This window comes from Sinohyriopsis cumingii, chromosome 13, assembly GCF_028554795.1.
Source record: "Sinohyriopsis cumingii isolate HCF-2022 chromosome 13, ASM2855479v2, whole genome shotgun sequence".
Classification (NCBI taxonomy): Eukaryota; Metazoa; Mollusca; class Bivalvia; order Unionida; family Unionidae; genus Sinohyriopsis; species Sinohyriopsis cumingii.
This window is the reverse complement of record NC_142973.1, coordinates 33335748-33355720: the sequence shown is the minus strand read 5'-3', so window position 1 is coordinate 33355720 and position 19973 is coordinate 33335748. Positions and strand designations below refer to the sequence as shown.

General features: G+C 34.6%; 1 protein-coding gene across 1 annotated transcript in view; it reads right to left on the bottom strand.

The window, feature by feature from the left end:
* LOC149785170 (CD109 antigen-like) overlaps positions 1-19313 on the bottom strand; it is a 33723-nt gene extending 14410 nt beyond the window's left edge. The window contains exons 1-20 of the mRNA XM_089979891.1: positions 19233-19313; positions 17761-17933; positions 17327-17355; positions 16634-16787; positions 13564-13634; positions 11323-11445; positions 10270-10315; positions 8917-9001; positions 8456-8558; positions 7663-7887; positions 6834-7082; positions 6192-6290; positions 5536-5598; positions 4389-4583; positions 4113-4262; positions 3130-3240; positions 2675-2732; positions 1410-1557; positions 698-815; positions 185-298 (exon numbers count right to left, since the gene is read on the bottom strand). Of these exons, the coding sequence (XP_089836017.1) occupies positions 185-298; positions 698-815; positions 1410-1557; positions 2675-2732; positions 3130-3240; positions 4113-4262; positions 4389-4583; positions 5536-5598; positions 6192-6290; positions 6834-7082; positions 7663-7887; positions 8456-8558; positions 8917-9001; positions 10270-10315; positions 11323-11445; positions 13564-13634; positions 16634-16787; positions 17327-17355; positions 17761-17933; positions 19233-19291 (2373 nt within the window). The 5' untranslated portion in view covers positions 19292-19313. The remainder of the gene's footprint in view (positions 1-184; positions 299-697; positions 816-1409; positions 1558-2674; positions 2733-3129; positions 3241-4112; positions 4263-4388; positions 4584-5535; positions 5599-6191; positions 6291-6833; positions 7083-7662; positions 7888-8455; positions 8559-8916; positions 9002-10269; positions 10316-11322; positions 11446-13563; positions 13635-16633; positions 16788-17326; positions 17356-17760; positions 17934-19232) is intronic.
* Positions 19314-19973: the final 660 nt, after the last annotated feature.

The window sequence follows — 19973 nt, the reverse complement described above, 5'->3', positions numbered from 1 at the left end:
AGCTCTACAATGGCAAATTGAAACAAAATATTAAACTTAATGGTTCAAGTAAACAAACTACCATTACAAAATATTTCATAGGTGTGACTATGTCCACCATGCCAGCTTGTTAGTTAGGAAGACTATATTACATTCATTGTTACTAATACTTGTACATGTGGATCATTCTTCCTTCATAACTTACGTATTCGTTGGTGTCATAATAGTTAAAAACGTTTGCTTGAATAACTACTTCTTCGCCTCTCACGACAGAATACGGCAACTGAAGGTTCACGAAACAATGTCGGAACACTGTAAGCTAAAAGAAAAATTATTTCTCAGGAAAAGAGGCATGATATGGTAAATATTCTAATATAATTTAATTGATAATTCTATATTTTTAATGTATCAATAAATGTTTGAGATGCCTCTATTATTTTCAACCAAACAAAGACTAATATTTATTTATAATAATAAATAATAAATAATAATAATAATAATAAATCTGCTTATAAAAACGCTTTTTGCTCATTTACAAGTAATGAAAAGGTACTTGAAAAACCCATCAATTTACAATAATACAGAGAGCGAGAATGGAAAGTAGAGGAAAAAGACGTCTTAGAAGGTCGCGCCAAAAATCTACATAACTGTTTTCTAAATGGCATTTCATAAATACGGTGTCACAAATTATAACATTGGTTGCTGCGAAATTACATACATTGGCCGCCATAGCTGCGATCCCGAGGCCACTGTTAACATTTAGAGCGAATGCACTGGCAACCCATTCCGTTATTGTATCGGGAACAATCTGAGTTAGTTTTGCTGTCCCATTAGCACTGAAATAAATACAAAATATATAAACGCAATAAATTGAAAACTATCATGACATTTCGCATCAAGCTTGTGAATACGCCTAAAATAGATTTTACTTTTTATGCCACACAATTACAGTGCTAGGATAAATGGTGCTACACTAATCCATCCGTCCATACCTTCTTCATACGCTGGTTGGGCTTAGCGTTTATGCCAATTTTCATGCACTTTGGTATATCATATGTGTTCAAATAACACGTATCTGGCTTTCCCTTGGATCCCTGGTAAGACTAATTTTATTTTATCAAGGTCAAAAGTGAAACTAATCTTTCAATGATTCACATTACATTCATATGATGTAACTGTTTTATGAAATTTCTCGCAATGTGAACGAAATTCATGGAGGGCTATTCATTATTTGACAAACAGACATAAAATAAATACTCTTTCAGAATAAATAATCACCGACTGAATTACTGGTTCATAGTGTATTGAAACATTTCTTCAAATTTAATTTTTAAGTTCGATATTCAATAATGAATTTCATTAGAAATTTACAGTGCAACCTTTCAAAAACGTAAATTGCTGAACCGTTAAACTGATATCTGAGCACATACTCAGCAGTAATGTTAGTGAAGATCATGGTTTCCGGGAAGAATTTTCTGACTCTCGGGGCTGTGCCTACAATTTTTTCATCTACGTCGGATGAAAGCATTCGTGACTGGTATATTCCGCCGAAGGCACGTTGAATCACTCTGTCATTTACTAGGAAATAAAAAGCATAATTCTGAATATATACAACAAAATGTAGTTTAAACAGGTTACTATTTGCAGCCTCTTGGACAAATAAATGAATCATGAAAATGTTTACAGTACTGAATCAGATTTAGGACAACAGTGACTTCAGTATTCATAACTTTTCATGGTACAGTGGAACTTATATAAACCAATCCTTCTGTAACCAGACAAAGCAAAAAGACTGGCACAAAGCTTGCACTTAAAGATCTTTATTACATTCAAAGCATCTGTATGCTGACAATCTCGACACAACGACCATCATGTTTGATCTAACACTGTCCGTTCTAGACAAGTTAACTCTATATCTAAAAATAATCTTTCACAAAGTGAGTAAAACCTTTGCAACAATAATAATAATTATAATTTATTCGGTGATTTAGGCCACACGCCCATATTACAAAAAAAAACTAGTATAAAAAAAGGTGCACCATGGTTTTAAATTAGTTAAATACGGTGTTCATGAGTATACATGATTTCCAGTAATCGGTGCATTATTTTATAAAGATGTTACTTCTAAGTATATTAGACAACATTCGTTTGTGTTATCAACGATTGCCCAAAACGAAAAGCTGAATTGATGTAGTACGAAATATTTTTATTATAATTAAAATATTTCTATGAATAATTAGGATATAAATTTTTGTACAGACGGGGAGAGAAACTTCATTGAAGTTATTTCTGTTTTACATGGTCGTAACCTGGAAAAACAATCAAAATTGAGTTCATCTTCTAACAAGAAACATTTTTATTCCGGCATAATTCGAAACACCTATATTCCTCTTAATCCTGCCCTGCCTGTCTTAATACCTAAATATAGTTGCCAACATTATCTTCAGTAAAATTCTTCGAATAGTTGGCAGATAGAGAGAGAGAGCACAAAAAGTAATACTTTTATTGACCCTATGGAGACAATGAAATGGTTTTATTGTCACTTTCTAGCTACAGTAATAAAACCAATATCATCTCCAACATGACACTATAAAATCCAATATTCCTAGTTATATGGGAATGTCTCTTGATGTCGCTTTTATTTCTTTATTCACACTTAAAACACGCTTGAAAACAAAAATACATTTCCACTCACATGACCATATATCAAACTTGTGCAAGTTTCCATCCGTCGATACTATCAATCCCGCTTGCTGAAAATAAAATTGATTAAACACAGTGTCTTCTAACTATAAAATGCTATTATGTGTTACTCAATGAATTATCCCATGATGACTTGCATGGGATAATTCACTATGTGAAGACTTTATATACAGCATGATTTATTTACGTTTGAAACAAAAGGCACATCTGAAAACCGTACAGGTAAAAGCAAAATAAATGGGTTTGTTATGTACATGTGGCTTTCCTAACACAATTAAGACGAAAGTGTTCTCTTTGCGAAAGACTATTGAACGTCTTAGCATTTTATTTATGTGTATTCACTTTTTGCATGAAATATCAAGCATACTTATAATTAGAAAATAAAAAGGTAGAAGAAAATAATGGAAGAATGTGTCAACAGGTCTGAAACAAAACATTAATACCTACTCTGAATACGTCAGATGCGTCATCCGCAGGGATAGACCAAGGCGGGAAAATACCCCATCCTCTTGCGAAGGGGATACCATCGTAGCCATAATTGCCTAAATCATACCGGACCTGATCAACAATCAAAATATTAAAAGTATGCAAAAGACTGCTTATCATAAAATGCATTAATCGGATTTACATGTTGATGCACTGCAACGACGCATGCCAGAGTTCTTACTGACGAGCTAGAGCAATAAAACAAATTATTTGTTCTTTACACATTGCGAGTTTTCGGTTGTTTTGGCAGTTAGGTACAATAAACACATAACACATACAATCATAATTAGAAACTTACATCCCTATGCACAGTACAAAGCTCGGGATAACTGGTGTTATAGATATATTGATCACATGATCCAACTGGCGTGATGTTTCAGCCATCCAATTTGTATGTTGCCATCATTCATATAATATTACTTATTACGTTAGATACGACACAGCATTCTATCCACGACATCTAGAGCAAACTTCAATCATTTCACCATTCAAGACTGAATTATAAAATAAAATCATAATCAGAAACTTGCATCCCTACGCATAGTACAAGGCTTGGGATAACTTGTGTTATAGATATATTGATCATATGACCCAACTGGCGTGACGTTTCAGCCATCCAATTTATATGTTGCCTTCTTTCATATAATATTACTTATTACGTTAGATACGACACAGCGTTCTAGCCACGACATCTGAAGCAAACTTCAATCATTTCACCATACAAGACTGAATAGAATCTAAGTTCAGTTATAAAATAATCTGAAAGTTACTTAACACATGAAAGTCGTGGAACTAGTTAACGTTTTGGATAACTTTAAGATCATTATTGTAAGATTCATTTTAAACTGAGCTAAACATGGATAGTTATGTAATGACTTGCTTTAACTAAATGTAGCCAATAATTACAATCTTTTATAATAGGAACGTTTTCTCAATCTACTTACCCTGTTCTCAGTTATATCATTTCCAGTTCCCAACAGCAGCACACTTTTGTCTACAGCTAGCACACAAATGAGGGAATCAGGGTCTGCTTTCAGCTGAACATCGACATTTTCACCGGGTTGCGACCTTATCTTGCTAAACGTGATGTCCACCTATTCAAAACAAGGTAAACTTGCTACAAAATAAATATAATATTTCACAATATTAATACGCACAAATTATGTTCGAACGTAGAAAGGAAATGCGTTATATTTCAATGTTCATATCCGAAAACGTACCTTGTTTTGAAACATTTCTTGCACCGTGAAGGATAGTCCATCAGCCACTATTTCTCCATCAGATTCGACATAGTACACTAGAATACGGGCTGCTGGTTCCATATTGGAAGTTATAAGGACAGTAAAGGTCTCTGTCACACTGCCCTGATTAACTGTCACTTTTCCCGTCAACGACAAGAGTGACTTTGAGAGAATCTATTTTAAAAAAAAGACATTTGATTTCTGATGTTGCTTCTGTCAAAAACAGTTTTAAACATTGTTTAAGGCGTCTTTAGTTTGATATGGCATGCCAAAGGTTGCGTACTTACATAAACTGTACACTTACAAATAAACCAAGATATCACTAAACTCATGCATACAAAGTATTTCGACAAAGTAGCTGTCCTTGCAAAATAAGATCCTTAGTGTAAGCAGCCTATTTATCTCTTAGCTAGGAATATTACAGCATATATACACATGTTTATACAAAATAAACCGAAAATTAATTTCAATAGGTTATATTTGGTGGTAAGTGTTGAGAATGCTGTAAAACCACCTTTTCAGAATGACGATGAATGTATATTAGTTAGATAATTTAGCCGACATGCGTATTCCAATTCCATCTTATTCCTTAAAAGGATCCTATTGTGACGTCAAAATCATTATTTCGTTCATCTGATTATCACCCTTTTTTTAAATTGATGATAAATTAATGACATGCAACAAAACTTGCTTTTCAAATTCAGGAGTTTATTCGGTATAGATGAAGTATGCAACTGGATTTCAATAAATTATATGTCGTGACAATCTCCGTATATTTCTCAAACGCCAACGTCGTTTAAATAAAATGTAGGTAGACTTGTACCTGTCGTGTTGTTCCTTTCGTCAGTATCTTCATCATATTCGTTTAGATGATTTAATTCATGAAAACAATAGTGTATGTGCCTGTGACTATATTGTTAATGTACAGCCTGAAATAATAGCGATAGCAAAGAGGAAAATACGCCAACAGTTACTTACAAGTGAACAACATACTACAGTATGTGTTTGATTTTTGGAGATGTACAAGCGACTATAGATAAAACTGAATAAAGAAAAAACAAAAACAATGCCATCTATACGCAACATGATTGTGGCTGTGGAAAAATAGATTAAGAAAAATACCTACATGGTATGTTACTTCCCCTGGGTTTTTACTTCCTGTGATACTGAATACTGCATTTTTCCCGATCTGAAAATTATAAAGAAAATTCATCTGAGGATTAGATATGTATGGCAATCTAACAAGTTTTGCGCTAAACTCTTGGATAGGTTTGTTCGTAGCTCATTGTGGATTGTTGATTTTTTTTTCAGCATCAAGACTACCTGCCTATTCTACCTTAAACAATGCAAAAAAATAATTCTGGTTTAAACAGTTTAAGTTTGAAAAAGTCCGCCGTTAAGGACTGCAGATACAATATTGTTGATATTCTCGCCGTTTCGAGAAACCACAACATATTAAAAGAATTTTCATGGAAACGATTATGTGCCTCAATAACTTATAAGCGCTCGCCTTTATTTTAATTCAACTGGATTTCGATAAACTATGTGTGGTGACTATGGCCCCTATATTGTTCTCAAACGCCAAGGACGTTTAGACGAAGTGTAGTTTGGCTTGTACTATCGTGTTTTCCCTTTCAACATTAGCATCATTATCATCATTACTATTATTATTATCGTTGTTTTTTATACGCAGGAAGCTTCGATAATTTTTAAATTTATTCAATTGTTTTTCCCTTAGTGTTACTTTTTTCTATTACATTTGTTAGGAAAGGAAATATATACCTCTGGTGATTTGGTCAAAAGTTCTACTTTCAAGAATGTACTTGATGGAGACTGAAAGCTGACGATGTCTTTGTAAACATTTCTTCCAGCAAACTCGGCCTAAAAGGTATCAAAATGGCGTCTTTAGTACCTCCTTTAGCAAAAATTCTAGCAATATCCATGGAGTTGTAAAACTTTTACATGGAAATTTTGAAAGTCCGAGAAGTTCATAAAATATTTTAAAAATCGAATAAATGTTTTCTTTCACTGTAACGCATTGTATTTACAATTAATTGGATATATATGGACACTATTCTTATATTATTCTTAGTGTTGGTATGGTTGATATCTTTTCCTTTCGGAAGAAATATAAAAATACCTTTTCAGCATTTGTTAAACTTGCAACATTCCTTGTTAATAGATCACTTTGGTTCCAGTTATTAGTATCATACGCTTCTGGAAGCCAACGTGCTGTTTTACTGTAATTATGTGAAGTAGGCGTATGTATTGCTATGATAGCAATTACGTAAACATTCTATACATTTCTAACAGTCCTCGTGTCTTCCAGTGTTTCGCGGTGAATTGATAATTTAGGTAAATGTCATCGTACACTGTACAAAATACAATCCTAACAATCATACAGAAAGGACTCGTATTACATACCAAGATGCTCGCAGTGAAAACATAATCTGGAATATCCAGATCAAAGGTTACAAATCCATCCGGAGATAGTGTATATTCCTTGTTTGGAACGTAGAGGACTTTTCCAAGAGGGAATGGACCGATGAACTCGAGATCTGTGTTCACATCGCTGATACCTGCTATTGCCGTCTTTGTGAAATATGTAACGTTGATTTTCAAGCTTTCCGTTGGGTTTACAAGTGGGCGGCCATCCTGTTCTGTAACCTTTACCTATGAAAATACATAAATAGAAACTAGATCACGATGCATAATTACTGTTATCGATAGTAATATTTTAGGCACAAAATAGCTTTATCAGTAATAACGAAACACCATATAGTTATACGATTATCTACTCGTATCCAGAAATAATTGCATCAAGCAAGCCGAGTTTTATATGCAGAGAAAGTCACTCTGCAAGCTGCTTGTCTCAGTACGAATTGTTCCGAAGCCTTTGTCTTGCATGCTGACGTTAAAACAATATTCTAAAAGTTCAAAAACTCTACTTAAGTCTCCCCAAAAATGTAAGCTTGGAACATAGGAATTGATTGATTGGAGAATAAGACGATGTACACCATACCGGTGACATTAAAAACAAAATAAGGCGTTATGTGGGTTTTTAATCATGGATTATTTTACCTCTGTTATTAAAAGTATGACATACTATGTAGGACTAATGGATTTGCATTACATTTCCTGTTAGGTGTATTTATGGACGTTGTAGGAGGTAAAATATCGTTTGGTATTTTAATGAATATTCCCCACACCCATGGTCCAATCCCACACCAAAGCTCACAAGTATGATACTAACAGCAACGCGGTAAGGGAATCCAGGCTTGAAACTCTCGGTCATATACGGCGCAAATTCCACCTTGATTTTCTCCGGATAAAAGGTAATCATTTCTTCGCTGATTTCCGTTATGCCCGTCAACGTCTCTGTGACGTTAGCTATTACACGGAATGATTCGCTCTCAATGTCACGTGACAACCTTTTCAAGACACTCGTCGGTATTGCGAAGGAACCTTCAGCGTTTATCTTTTTCAAATAAAAATGTAAATCTTCGTTACATATGTACATTTTTGAGAAAAGTATCAAACTTTTTTCACCAGTGATCAGTGGTAACGTTTGGCATGCATTTAAAGACAGTTATAATACAATTTTAATTGTCTTTAAAAGACAAATCATGATATTGATCTTCTAGTCTTTTATTTAAAAATGTTCAATAAATTGTCCCTTTGACAAAATGTACTCGAATTCAAAGTTTCAATTATTATCTACTTTTCTTTCCTGACATCATTCCTTAAATTGGTTTCGCTCGTTTTCTGCTGCAAGAATTTTAAGATCCTTCGAATAATCAAGTCGTGTTTCTCATTAGACTTCATCTCAAAATTGTTCTCTCATTACAGGAATCATGGGCAGTTCATTTTGACAATCTGTACATTGTTCTCTCTAATTACAGAAATCATAATTTGTTAGATGACTCTCTTGCAAGTTTTGGTCAACGCGCTAAATTGATTTACTTTTTATTTAAATATTGACTATTTCTAAAGCATAAAAAAGAAACGACATGGTTTGTATCATTAGCTACTGTGAGTATACTTACAGTGAATTGTGTATGGACAGCAACTGGATCGTAGAAGCCTCTAGAGTATTGACGTTCTACTCGTAGTACACAAACACCTTGGACAGGTTTCCCAAAAGTATATCTAAAAATATGATGCATTTAAATCTTTAGAAGAACTTGCGTTGAGCCTAAAGGAATTATGTTATACATGCAAACTTAATTAAAATCTGCCATGGCCTTAATCCGTCGATGCTCTTTAATGTTTATCCTAGTCATCATTTTCACTAAAAGAAATCTAGTTATCTGACATGGATTTTTCTTGAAGATTTTAAAAACCATCTCTCCAACACCACATTTAACAATGTAGGCGTCGAATAGTAAATTGGATAACATATAGTGTAACATTAACTATTTTTTCTAGTTTTCCATTCCATCTGCAAGACATTATAAACCAGTTTTTAATATTTAAGCAACAATCAATAAAGAAACCGGTCATTTACCTGGCTCGGACCACGCCGGAAAGTGATGGATTTTCTGGAGTTCCATAGGAAGGAAGCTGAACCGTGACCTCAAACTTTGGTAGGACTGTAATACAAAATGGGCTATTAGCAAGTCTGCTTCAGTGAAGAAAAAAATCCATTACACATAACGAAAGAAAAACACTAAAGGAACATCAATGCCAGCAAGAACAAAGCATATTTAATGAAAGTATGACCCAGGCCAGATTAATTTGCAATACGATGAAACGTAAAAGACATGAAACAACTGTATTTCAGCCAATCACTTGCTTACATTTTAAACCCATTTAAAGTCAACAGCTTCGATTTTCCTCACCAGTAATCCGTCTGATATATAATCCGAAATCATCTCATCGTCGTCATCGTGATGCAAATGGAGCAAGAAAAATGTGATTCAATCACATACAAAGTTCACGCTGAGAAAATGTAACCGTCTCGAATACCTCTCGACGAAATAAAAACTTGTCCCAATAACATTTGGCATTTATAATGGGTGTCAATCAGCTGAGGTTAACTAAGGTTAAAACATGACTAAACTGTAAACATTTTGTCCCAAATAGTCCTTATTACACTCAAAGAACCATTCAGTTATCAGTTTTATAATGCCATTGTTGGAGAATACTGACGTGTTCATATGTTTCACGACTGTCAGTTAATTGACACTCGCAAGATTCAGGTGTGGCAATAAATTTGTATCAATTTTCTGTATTGTGCTACCATTTAAAGTTCAAAAACATAGCTTATCAAAAAGTGTTTCATAGACCAAATGTTATTCAAGAAACAGTTGTTCGCGCATCATAAAGACATGAATACAGTATGTGGAAAAAGGCAACATTTAAATCCAAATACAACAAGTCCACTGCATTTTATTTTGATTTGCTTCTCGGGGGTGGGTTGGTGCCTTTAGAAATAGGAGTTCGGGTGTTGGAAAAGATTATTGCACAAAGGTAAATTATAATAATTGTAATACAGTATTCAAATTTGACCGATGTTTAACTTTGGAAAAGAGAACTGACGTAGCCCCATTAAGCTACAAAAATAAATATGAAATAATATTGATGCGAGAGTATATAATTACTTACAAGATATTTTAATAATGCATTGTATATGATTCTTGTTATTACAGAGAGGTAAAACTACGTGACCTTTCGAAATGAAATGTTGATGACCAGTTATTTACAGTTTTCTTTCCATGCAGTTTAATTGTTGTCATTCCAATATTCAGTTGTATAAATTACTTTCAATTTTCTATTAATTAAAAATAAATGCATTTAGCAGCATACTATAGAAAAAAATATGGGATATAAAACAGCATTAACATCCATTTCGACTTACCATATTCTTCAACTTGGAAATAATGAGATTCTTGTATCTCCGTTCCCTGCAAAAGACGCCGTTTAAAATTTAAAATTAAATATCATTTTCGTTATTCAGCAGCATCTTAGTTTTCAATTCAGAAACGGGTCATTTATTAATCAAATAAAATCTAACTAATTGAATAATGACCAATAAATTTGCAATATGCGCGCAACTTAGAAAGGTCGAATAGCAGTTTTCATCTCTACAGATCTCCTCAAATTAGAATTAATCTTGTAAAAATATTTGATGTGCATTACATAGCTTTTAGCTTTAAAGAATCTACAGTAACTGGTGTATGTTGCACAGCTTTGGTGAATGAGTCGACTGTAGAAGAACCAGCGAATATGCTATTTGCCTTCGTAAAAAATTGGTCAAATATTGTTCTCGCATTTGATAACTCTTACTTCTATTCATGATCTTATGAGATATCATTGCTATCACGTTGTTAAAATGACAACTGTTGACCCGAATGACCCTAAAAATTGTTTAGGATCAACATGAGCATTATGTTTGAACACATCAAATTCATAATTCAATATGGAGGTGATAAAATGATAGTTTAATATACAAGCTTCCAACAAGACTTTATCCCCGAACAGTATGACGACGATTAAGAAACAAGTTAATAACTGTTCCATATGGCTTTTCCTCTTTCATGGTCGCGTCATTAGGATGGAATCGATCAATAAACAAATATTGAGTATAATAATTATCTATAAAACTATCAGCTATATTGTTTTAATTTAAACTGATATCCTGACACTTCCAATATCTGATAACGAAGCCTATTCTTTATGACACGCTGCCTCAACATTAGCTCTGGTTACCTTTCTTAGAATCGAGAAATATTCCTAATAATTCACTATCAAACATATCAGCCGCAAAACTTACTTTTCACAACATTAATAATTATTATCAAACAAGCAAGACGATGATGTTGATGAGGACGCTGATAGTATTTCGTTTTAAAGATAGAGAGTGGATGAGAACTAGGAGGGAAGAAATCAGCAGAAATGAGAAAATACCGACCTTGACTTTTGCAGTTATACGCCAGCTTCCCTGGACGGGCATATCTGAGAGCTGAAATGATCCGGCTGTGCCAAAAATGTCCTGTACCCCATTGGTCTCACTGAGCTTGTTCCCTTTAGAATCCTTTCATTACATGGAATGCAGATAACCAGGTATCAATGGCAAGAAAGAAACGTTATCCAACAATGTTTTGTTGAAGGATACATTTTACCGTTTTAAAGGAAGAAAACAATGCATACGAAAGAGGATAACAATCTATTCACCTCCAAAATAGCTTTTTCTGCAAAACGAATTGTATAGATTCGATTTCAAACTCTAGCCACTTTTTTGCATTTATTTATCTCTTACTTTGAACATTTTTGCTGAAAGTTGTCAAGTACGAGAACACATGGATAAGAAAACTCGCGCGTTTAGATTAGATCTCGGATGTTCAGAGTGGCGACAGATACAGTCAGCAAGTGTATTTTCTCCACCTCGCTATTTCATTGCAGGATCTTTAATATTTGAATACTAATTGAACGAACTATGTTGAGAGCAAGATCCTCACATCGGATACAATTGGTTAGGAAGTAGTTTGCAAAGTCTTGCCATGTCTTAATTATTTCCAAACTTTTTACAGAATATGACCTTCTTGAAGTAGAGAGTATTCTAACTTCTTTCATGAAGTTAACAGTTTATAAACTATTAGGACAGAATTGTTGAGTAAAAATATTTATATTGAAGATTTCTCTAAATTGTATTAAAAGTAATTTTGCATTATATTATTTTGAAAGTTTTCCACTAACACTAAATTGTATCTATTTGTGTAATACAAGTGTATGCTATTTTATAAGATCGCGCTTTACGAGCAGGTGCATAAATCAGTAAGATACATTTATCTTGTATGTAAAGTTCAAAAATTACTACAGCCAAATTAAATTAATGATGGTGAGTTAAGCGAGATGATTCACACGATTTCCGTGGAAAAAGTCGAGAGCTTTGTTCTGATCTGAATTAAGCGAAAACTATAAACAGAGACCAGAGGTACGCAGAATTAATTCGTTCCTCGAGTCAGAGCAGCTGTATTTTCTTTACAGGTAAGAATCGTTTGTTCGCAAACTTCTTTAAAGAATGGACACTTAAATATTTGAGATTTTAACCGTAAAGTTCATATTTGTCCAATATTTTTGTGATGTCTTTATAATTTATATTATACTATAAGATATTGTTTAATTGTATTTGTGATGTGTATTATTTAAAAAATGATGAAATCGCTACCAACTTCATGTTTAAATTTAATTTCGAAATCAAAGATTCTGTAAGTAATAATGAGTCATGTTTAGTTACCTATTCCGAATTAGTATTCTATTTTAAAGTTGGCAAAATAGATTTCTTCATAATGATTGTTGCATTAATCGCAACTATTTAATTTTATACTCACTGGCTATCTTGAAGTTACTCTAGACTGAACTATCTGTATTAGATTCAAAAAGGCAGAAATTATACAAATGTGTATGAAGTTGGTAAGCTCGAAGGAAAAGTAATCTTGTATGTATTTCGTACATTTTAAATATAAAGCCTTATAGATGTAACTTTAGCATGTAGTACTATATATATATATACGAATTCAAATAAAAAGTTTGTTCCTCAAGTCAGAGCAGACGTCTTTTCCTTACAGTAATTAGGTGCTTCATTTCACAAGATGTACAGTTATGTGTGACACTCATGTTAAGAGAGCCTGAACCCTTCTCTCTAACCATGGGCACAAACATTTCTTAACGTACGAGTAATCCATTCTCATAGCAAGCAATGAGAAGGTTATGATACAACCCTTATCACAAACTATAAGGCAAAAAATGCCATCCTCAGCACAGTTAATTTTAAAAATCTACAATTTACACTCTAGCTCGTACGAAAGGTGTACTTGATTAACAGGATTGTGCCTTGAAAGAGATGTAACCGAGGCGTTTGACCGCGTTCACAGCCATAGTTTGTAGAGTCTACTAGACAAAAACCAGACAACTGTTTGGATAGGTACAATAACGTAAAACATGATTTGAACTTGTACAAGGTATTGGTACCGTCATTGTTTCCTTTGGATACAGTTGCGTTAAACAGTATCTTTCATTAAAGCAATCCGATATATTATGTGTGAACAGAACAACGTGAGGGACGAATTGAATCACATCCTGCCACTCCCCTTACAATTACTTACATGGGAGAAAAGATAAGAACTTTTGTATACGAAATTATATCACTTACAAATATTTCGACATCCAGAATTACTGACTTCGGCTTCAGTCCAGGGTCAACCGCAAATACTCTGTATTGAACTGATCATAAAAGGAAAGAAAGGAAAATGGTATCATTTAATATGAATTGTGAAAGACAAATGAACAGTAAGATTCCTAGTTAAGGAGAATTCGATTCTCACAAAAGATGGAAAACAGAACAAGACACTGGATTTTGTTGCGAATTTCTTTACCAAAACGCAGCTGATGTTCCTCAAAGATATTGCAAATGTAACCGTACTTCCAGTTTATGATATTTATTTATAGTAGTAAAGATGTAGAAGAAAGTTGTACATTGCAAAAACAAGTCCAGTCCAGTAAAGAATTGTGAAGGAAAAAAAAACGTATGAATAATTTAAATTCATTAATCCATTCACTAATGCTCATATAGTTGAATGGAGCTATACAGTATATACTTTGTTTAATGCGCGCACATAAAATGTGTCTTGTAAACGTTAGCTATGAACTTGTATATATGTATCTATATCTATCCATCCATATCTATATATTTGCATCTATATCTATCTCTCTCCCTATCCCATAATATATAAAAATTCCCATAATATATAAAAATTTATATAATATAATATATATATATATCGTATATTTTTATCACTTGTCGTATAATACGATGAGTCAGGTCTGCTAAGCCCCAGCAATAGAGTCATATATAACAGGGGTGCACAACTTTTTTTACCAAAGTCCCCTCGAGACCCGCAAACTAATTTCTTCAATATAATTACTGTTCATGGGCCAGATTTCCGTGTTTTAATTCGCCCTGAGGGACGGACAGAACACGTCCTCGGTCCGGATCCGGCCGCGGTCCGCATCTGGCGCGCATTCCACGGTTGTGCTCCGCTCATGTACAAGCTATTATCTACCGGTCTTGGGAATAATACCGTGCCGTTGCGTTTGATCTCTAAACATTGCCGCGAGGTTAGTGTTGAACTCTTACGAAAGGTTGCCATGACCAGCCAGAGACCGGAAACGTTAGTTGAAAGATGGCGATAGCATCACTTAAAGGCTTGCGTTATTACACCCGTTAAAAGTTGACTCGAGGATCAAAAGGAAATTCTACTGGGTGAACGATGCGTGTTCTTATCCACCCCACATTGACAATGAGAGAGACATTGTTCACTAAGTTGGATTGGATCGGGTCACAGTGATGTCCAATCAAAATTGAGACAGAGGGTCTGACTATAACTCAGACCCAAATGAAACTCGCCAAACTCTTATGAAAAACTTTTGTATTCGCCTAAAAGGATTTTTGATCAACAGAATTTACTCAGAAAATAAGCCACTAGTCATTTGGCGGCAAACTTTGGTTAGATTGTAAGAAAAGACAAAGGTTCGAAAAGGTCAGCAAGTGATTTGCTCGATTTTTTTAGGAATATTACGGCATCAATTTTAATTATTTGTAGTACGCATACTAAATCACTACGTTCTTTTAGTAGTGTAGAATTACCTTTGTAGTGTTTCATTTATATGCGTATTGGAGAAATGGGCTTTAGCATTACATAGAGAATTATATAGTTTGTTAGCTAGCTTGTGGTCAGGGGCCCCGAGTGGCCGAGTGGTCTAAAGCGTTCTCCGTTACGGATCACTGCCATCTCATCTCTGCGTTGGTTGAGTCTGGATTCGGCCAATGTGGGTATGTGAGAAAGCTTTCCAGTAGCTTCTCGAGGGTCAGTGGTTCTTTCTGGGGATTTACCGGGTTCTTCCTCCGCCATTAATACTGGCCGCCATGTATAGCCTATCTTGTGCTGAAAAATGGCGTTAAACCCTACAACAGCAACAAGCTTGTGCTCAGAATTAATTTTGTAATTCGCTTTTATGTTACTTCGTACTAATCCAGTGCATTTCTTAATGTTTTATGTTAGAATTTACACATGCATGAATTGTGAATTTGGAAAATGATTGAAGTATGTAAGATTAGTTACTATGGACGTATGCATATATCAGAGTCTGGGTATTTGAATAATTGCGTACTTTGTACGAGTTGTAAGGTACAAACATGCCTCTGGTTATTGTGATTAGTATAACGGGCTTAGGAATACTGAGGTGACGGAATTTATTGATTTATATACAAGTTTTTGATACCGTGCTGTACTGTGACGATTGTTTTACCATAGGAAACGCATGTGCATCTAGATGTGAATGAATGCGTGACCGAATAAGTTTAATAGCTGTTATCTGATAGGCTGTGTGTATGTGAGATGAGAGGGCTAAGGAAAAATATCGTAACGTCCTTGTGCTTTCCCATGAAGCATTCTAGGGTACAGAACTTCCGGCTCCAACGAGTGCCGTGTCTAGAAGACGGTAGAGACGGAATTGAAACTAGCCGAAAGTCGAAGTCGACAGAAGTGCAATAGTGGGGGTTAACAGTGGAGGAGAAGGCGTCTAAAGAAAGTCGAGGAGGAATTTGGAATGAAGGTCGGGAAGGAAGAGAAGGATTTGGGAGAAACAAAGGATACAAACGACGAGCAGAAATACAAGGACAGGTGGAAATCAATCCCACTGCTAATCAAATGATGCAATAGGCTTATTAAAGGGTCAAGAAGGAGTGTAATTGTAATATTGAGTCACTGGATTCTTGAATTGTTATTAAATTGTCATTTTGTGTATTTGACGATATTATCGTCGGCATTGCTAACTGGGCGCTCGGACATTTACATCTTTCTTTCACTAAATTTAACTTCCAACAAAATAGAGCCTGGGTGAAGACTTCTATAATAGTTTAAAATATTGGAAGCACCCCACCCCAACCATATACATCGTCACACGAAGTGTTTACGTTGTTCCGAAGTCATTTTGCAAGACGTAATGAAGTTTCATCCGTCTTCTACGTAATAGCTTCACCCTGTCCTAATCTACATCAAGTCGAAGCAACATAAAAGTTAATTCAGAGGATAAAGAGTTCCAAGACTACCACTTAAGTATCACTGATGGACATCTGGAAGTACACGTTCTTCATAACCAACATTTTGGTGAAAATAGAAGGTTGCAACTATAACTTTGTTACAAAAGCATGCGCCATATACCTAGTTGTCCTGGTTTGTACTGCGCTTTGTCTGTCTGTATGAAGATAGACATCGATTTGTCAAGGAAATAGACGTAGTTGGACGTATTAAAAGATACGTCCCCTGTTCCATTCACTTCTAGTTGGTAGGATTTAGGTTCAAAATTAGCTGGAATCTGTCCAAAATAAAAAGAAATTAATGGAAATACATTAACACATGTAATAATCATGTAACACAAAATCATGCTTTCTTTACAACGACGCGTGTATAATTCCATGAAAACTAATACATTTGAATTCCTTATCAAACTTCCAGTCAGTGCACTGGATCATCGTCTAATGTTGAAAAGCTCTGAAATGGTGTACGTTTTATTCATGACATTCCAATTAGTAAAATCCCTAAGCAAGAATTATCCAGTCCTATATCCTAGGCTATTTCACGGAACTATGTAAAGCACTGGGCCAAACGTGATCTGTATTACAACAATAACAATTCACAGATCGATTATCTATATAATTCTTACAGTACAAAGACCCTTTATACTATAGTCTGTGTGACTGCATGCATAATTTTCACGTTTTCTATTAAACACCGAATATTGTACACAAACAAATAAATTAGATCATTATTAAGGTATCGCTAGAAGATAAAAGTATGTTATTGCATTTCTTTTTTGTTTTCATTACTGCTAGCTAAATCAAAGCACAAACATACCGATAGGATGATGTCCGTTGCTTGCATTCCTGAGAAACATGAGAAAGAAATGAAATTATTATAAGGTAGATGATGTATCGTAATTTCTCATTTTAGCAAATCTATTTCATTTTTTAATTGCATTAAATAAAGCAAGTTGTCATTTTAATAAAACGTCGGTTGCTTGTACGTGTAATAGGTAAATCAGATCATGCCTTCGCTCATTCAGGACATACATACATGCATCCGTGTTGATGCAAGCTAAAGAAAAGAAAATTACCGATGATTCGATCTTTATTACGATGTTAGTTCTCAGAGCGTTCTCGTTTACAGGTACGTGTCATACGTACCTTAACATATGGTAGACAAGCTAATTATATGAAATTACATGAATTATTTACCGGCAAATAATCTTATTCGACGTAACGTAAACTGCTTACCCGTAAACTGCTTACCAGGTTTCAGGGAAACGGAAATTATGAGTGCAGATCTCCTGACATTGTTTACTTCATTTGTCACAAACTCTGCAGTTATTTTCTCTGAGTGGACAACCTTCTTAAAAATTTCCACATGAACTAGGAAATCGGAATCAGGCCTGACATAACTGGGATGAACAACCATATAGGTGCTGGAAAATTGGTAATGGAAATTAATCAATTTTCTAAACACTTTTTCGTAAAGTAATTGAGTGTATAACGCAATAATTTGTGCTTAATGTATATACATATGCGATGCGAGTACACCCAGATATAATTTTGCATTATGCTCTGGCACCATTCATTATATGCTTTTATGCCAAAAGCTTCTCTCTTCGAATTTTTGCAGTATTTCACCTCCACCTTACTCTAACGGGGAAGTATATAAGGCGTGTAAAATGTATTATTTTCTATTACATCTGGATTTCATGTCTTTTGTTTCACTTCGTGATTTAAATGTCACGCGACTCCCTTATAAATCAGTAGAGAAATAAATCCTAAAGAGAACATGAACATGCAAAAGTTGAAGTAGAGTACATTAAGATAATGACTGGTCTTTTAAACCCACGCTTGAGAAAATATACACCTGGTTTATATATGACAAGTCTATACTATCTCTTTAACACTTTTGTGAAACTTCCATGATTTGGTTTTAAAGCCTCCTACCAGGAGCTTTATGATGATTTCTAATTATCGACGTAATGGTATCTTTTCAAATACATGTATGGTCAGATTCGTGATGAATCAGTCACCCCAATGATTTGTTTTCAGATACATGTAGATGTTTGGTCAAATTGGTGTCGAAGGATATAATTGCCTAGCAACGATACTGCCAATTGCTTGCAACTCGCAACGCTCCCCCTCTATCTCTATGCACGCACACACGCGCACACACATACACACACTAGCTCTTCAGATCAAGATCTCGATCTGTGACATCTTGACCATGACAAATTAGATGAATAGACTTCTACTCTGACGCGATGAATTGCATTGGGATTAAAGAATCGTGTGCATTTTTAATTTCTCTATTTTGAGACTGACAATGTTAGAAATAGTAATTGTTCAGTTTTCAGTCTCTGTTTTATGCAACATGTCGGGAATAAACCTGGAAACATGCATCTATATTTTTGTTGATTTGTACAGTAATTACAAGAACTTCCTAATGTAGGCAGGCAAGCTTCATTAACATATCTGCCTGGGATCGAACCCACGACCTCCCGCATCCGAGGCGAACGCTCTAATCACTAGGCTACCGGAGGAGTTTTATAATAATAATAATAATAATAATAATAATAGGTATTAGTAGTAGTAATATTTACTATCATGAGGAATGAGGACAACAGTAATGACAGATCAGCATATGGACGAGGAAGACTAAAAACAATAAGATTAATTGGTAAGAATAATAGGTACTTAGTTTTCAAAGTAACATGAACATTTATACTTACTGGTTGCTCGCCGTTGAAAATGTGCATAACGCCAGTGAAGAAATAATTAACAGTAGCATCGTGGAAATCCTACTGGAATAAAAAGTTCTGAAAAATTAGCAGCGTTTTGTCAAAGAGAACCTCTCTTGCGTCCAATATTGATCATGTAAACTATAAACGAGAATGTTGATCTGATTTTTTTATGGAGAAACAGACAGACAGACAGACACAGAAGGTGTAAGAATTTTCGTTACCTTTGTTATGCTTGGTATAGTTACCTATTACAGTCAGAAATCTTCCTTGAGTCCTGACATTTTATTTTTGCTAATACACGCGTAAACTGTAAGCGTGTATGTCTGTATGCTTAATTAGTCCTTTGAGTTGATGTTTGCAGAAAGTGAGCCGGCGTAATTTCAATAAACAGCTAATGCAAAGATAGAGAGCATTGAAAATAGTTAATGAGCTATTTAAAGAATTTGACATGGGCTTATATAATAATATACACCAGCTTCTCATAAGCATGTATAGCATGAACAAATAATTACACTTACAAGATGGAATTGTAAGATGGTGTCGAGGGAGGGTATGTAAAAGGGCCACTAACTTCAGCTCAGATGTTATACGACTACTAAGTAAACAGGTAGCAGAGGTGTGTAAGGTGAAAGTAGATGTACAAGTTTTCACGAATTGTATATACTAAAATAATGTTGTATAATACACGAACGAAAATGTAATTGTTTTTCTTCTGTCGTTAACAGATGT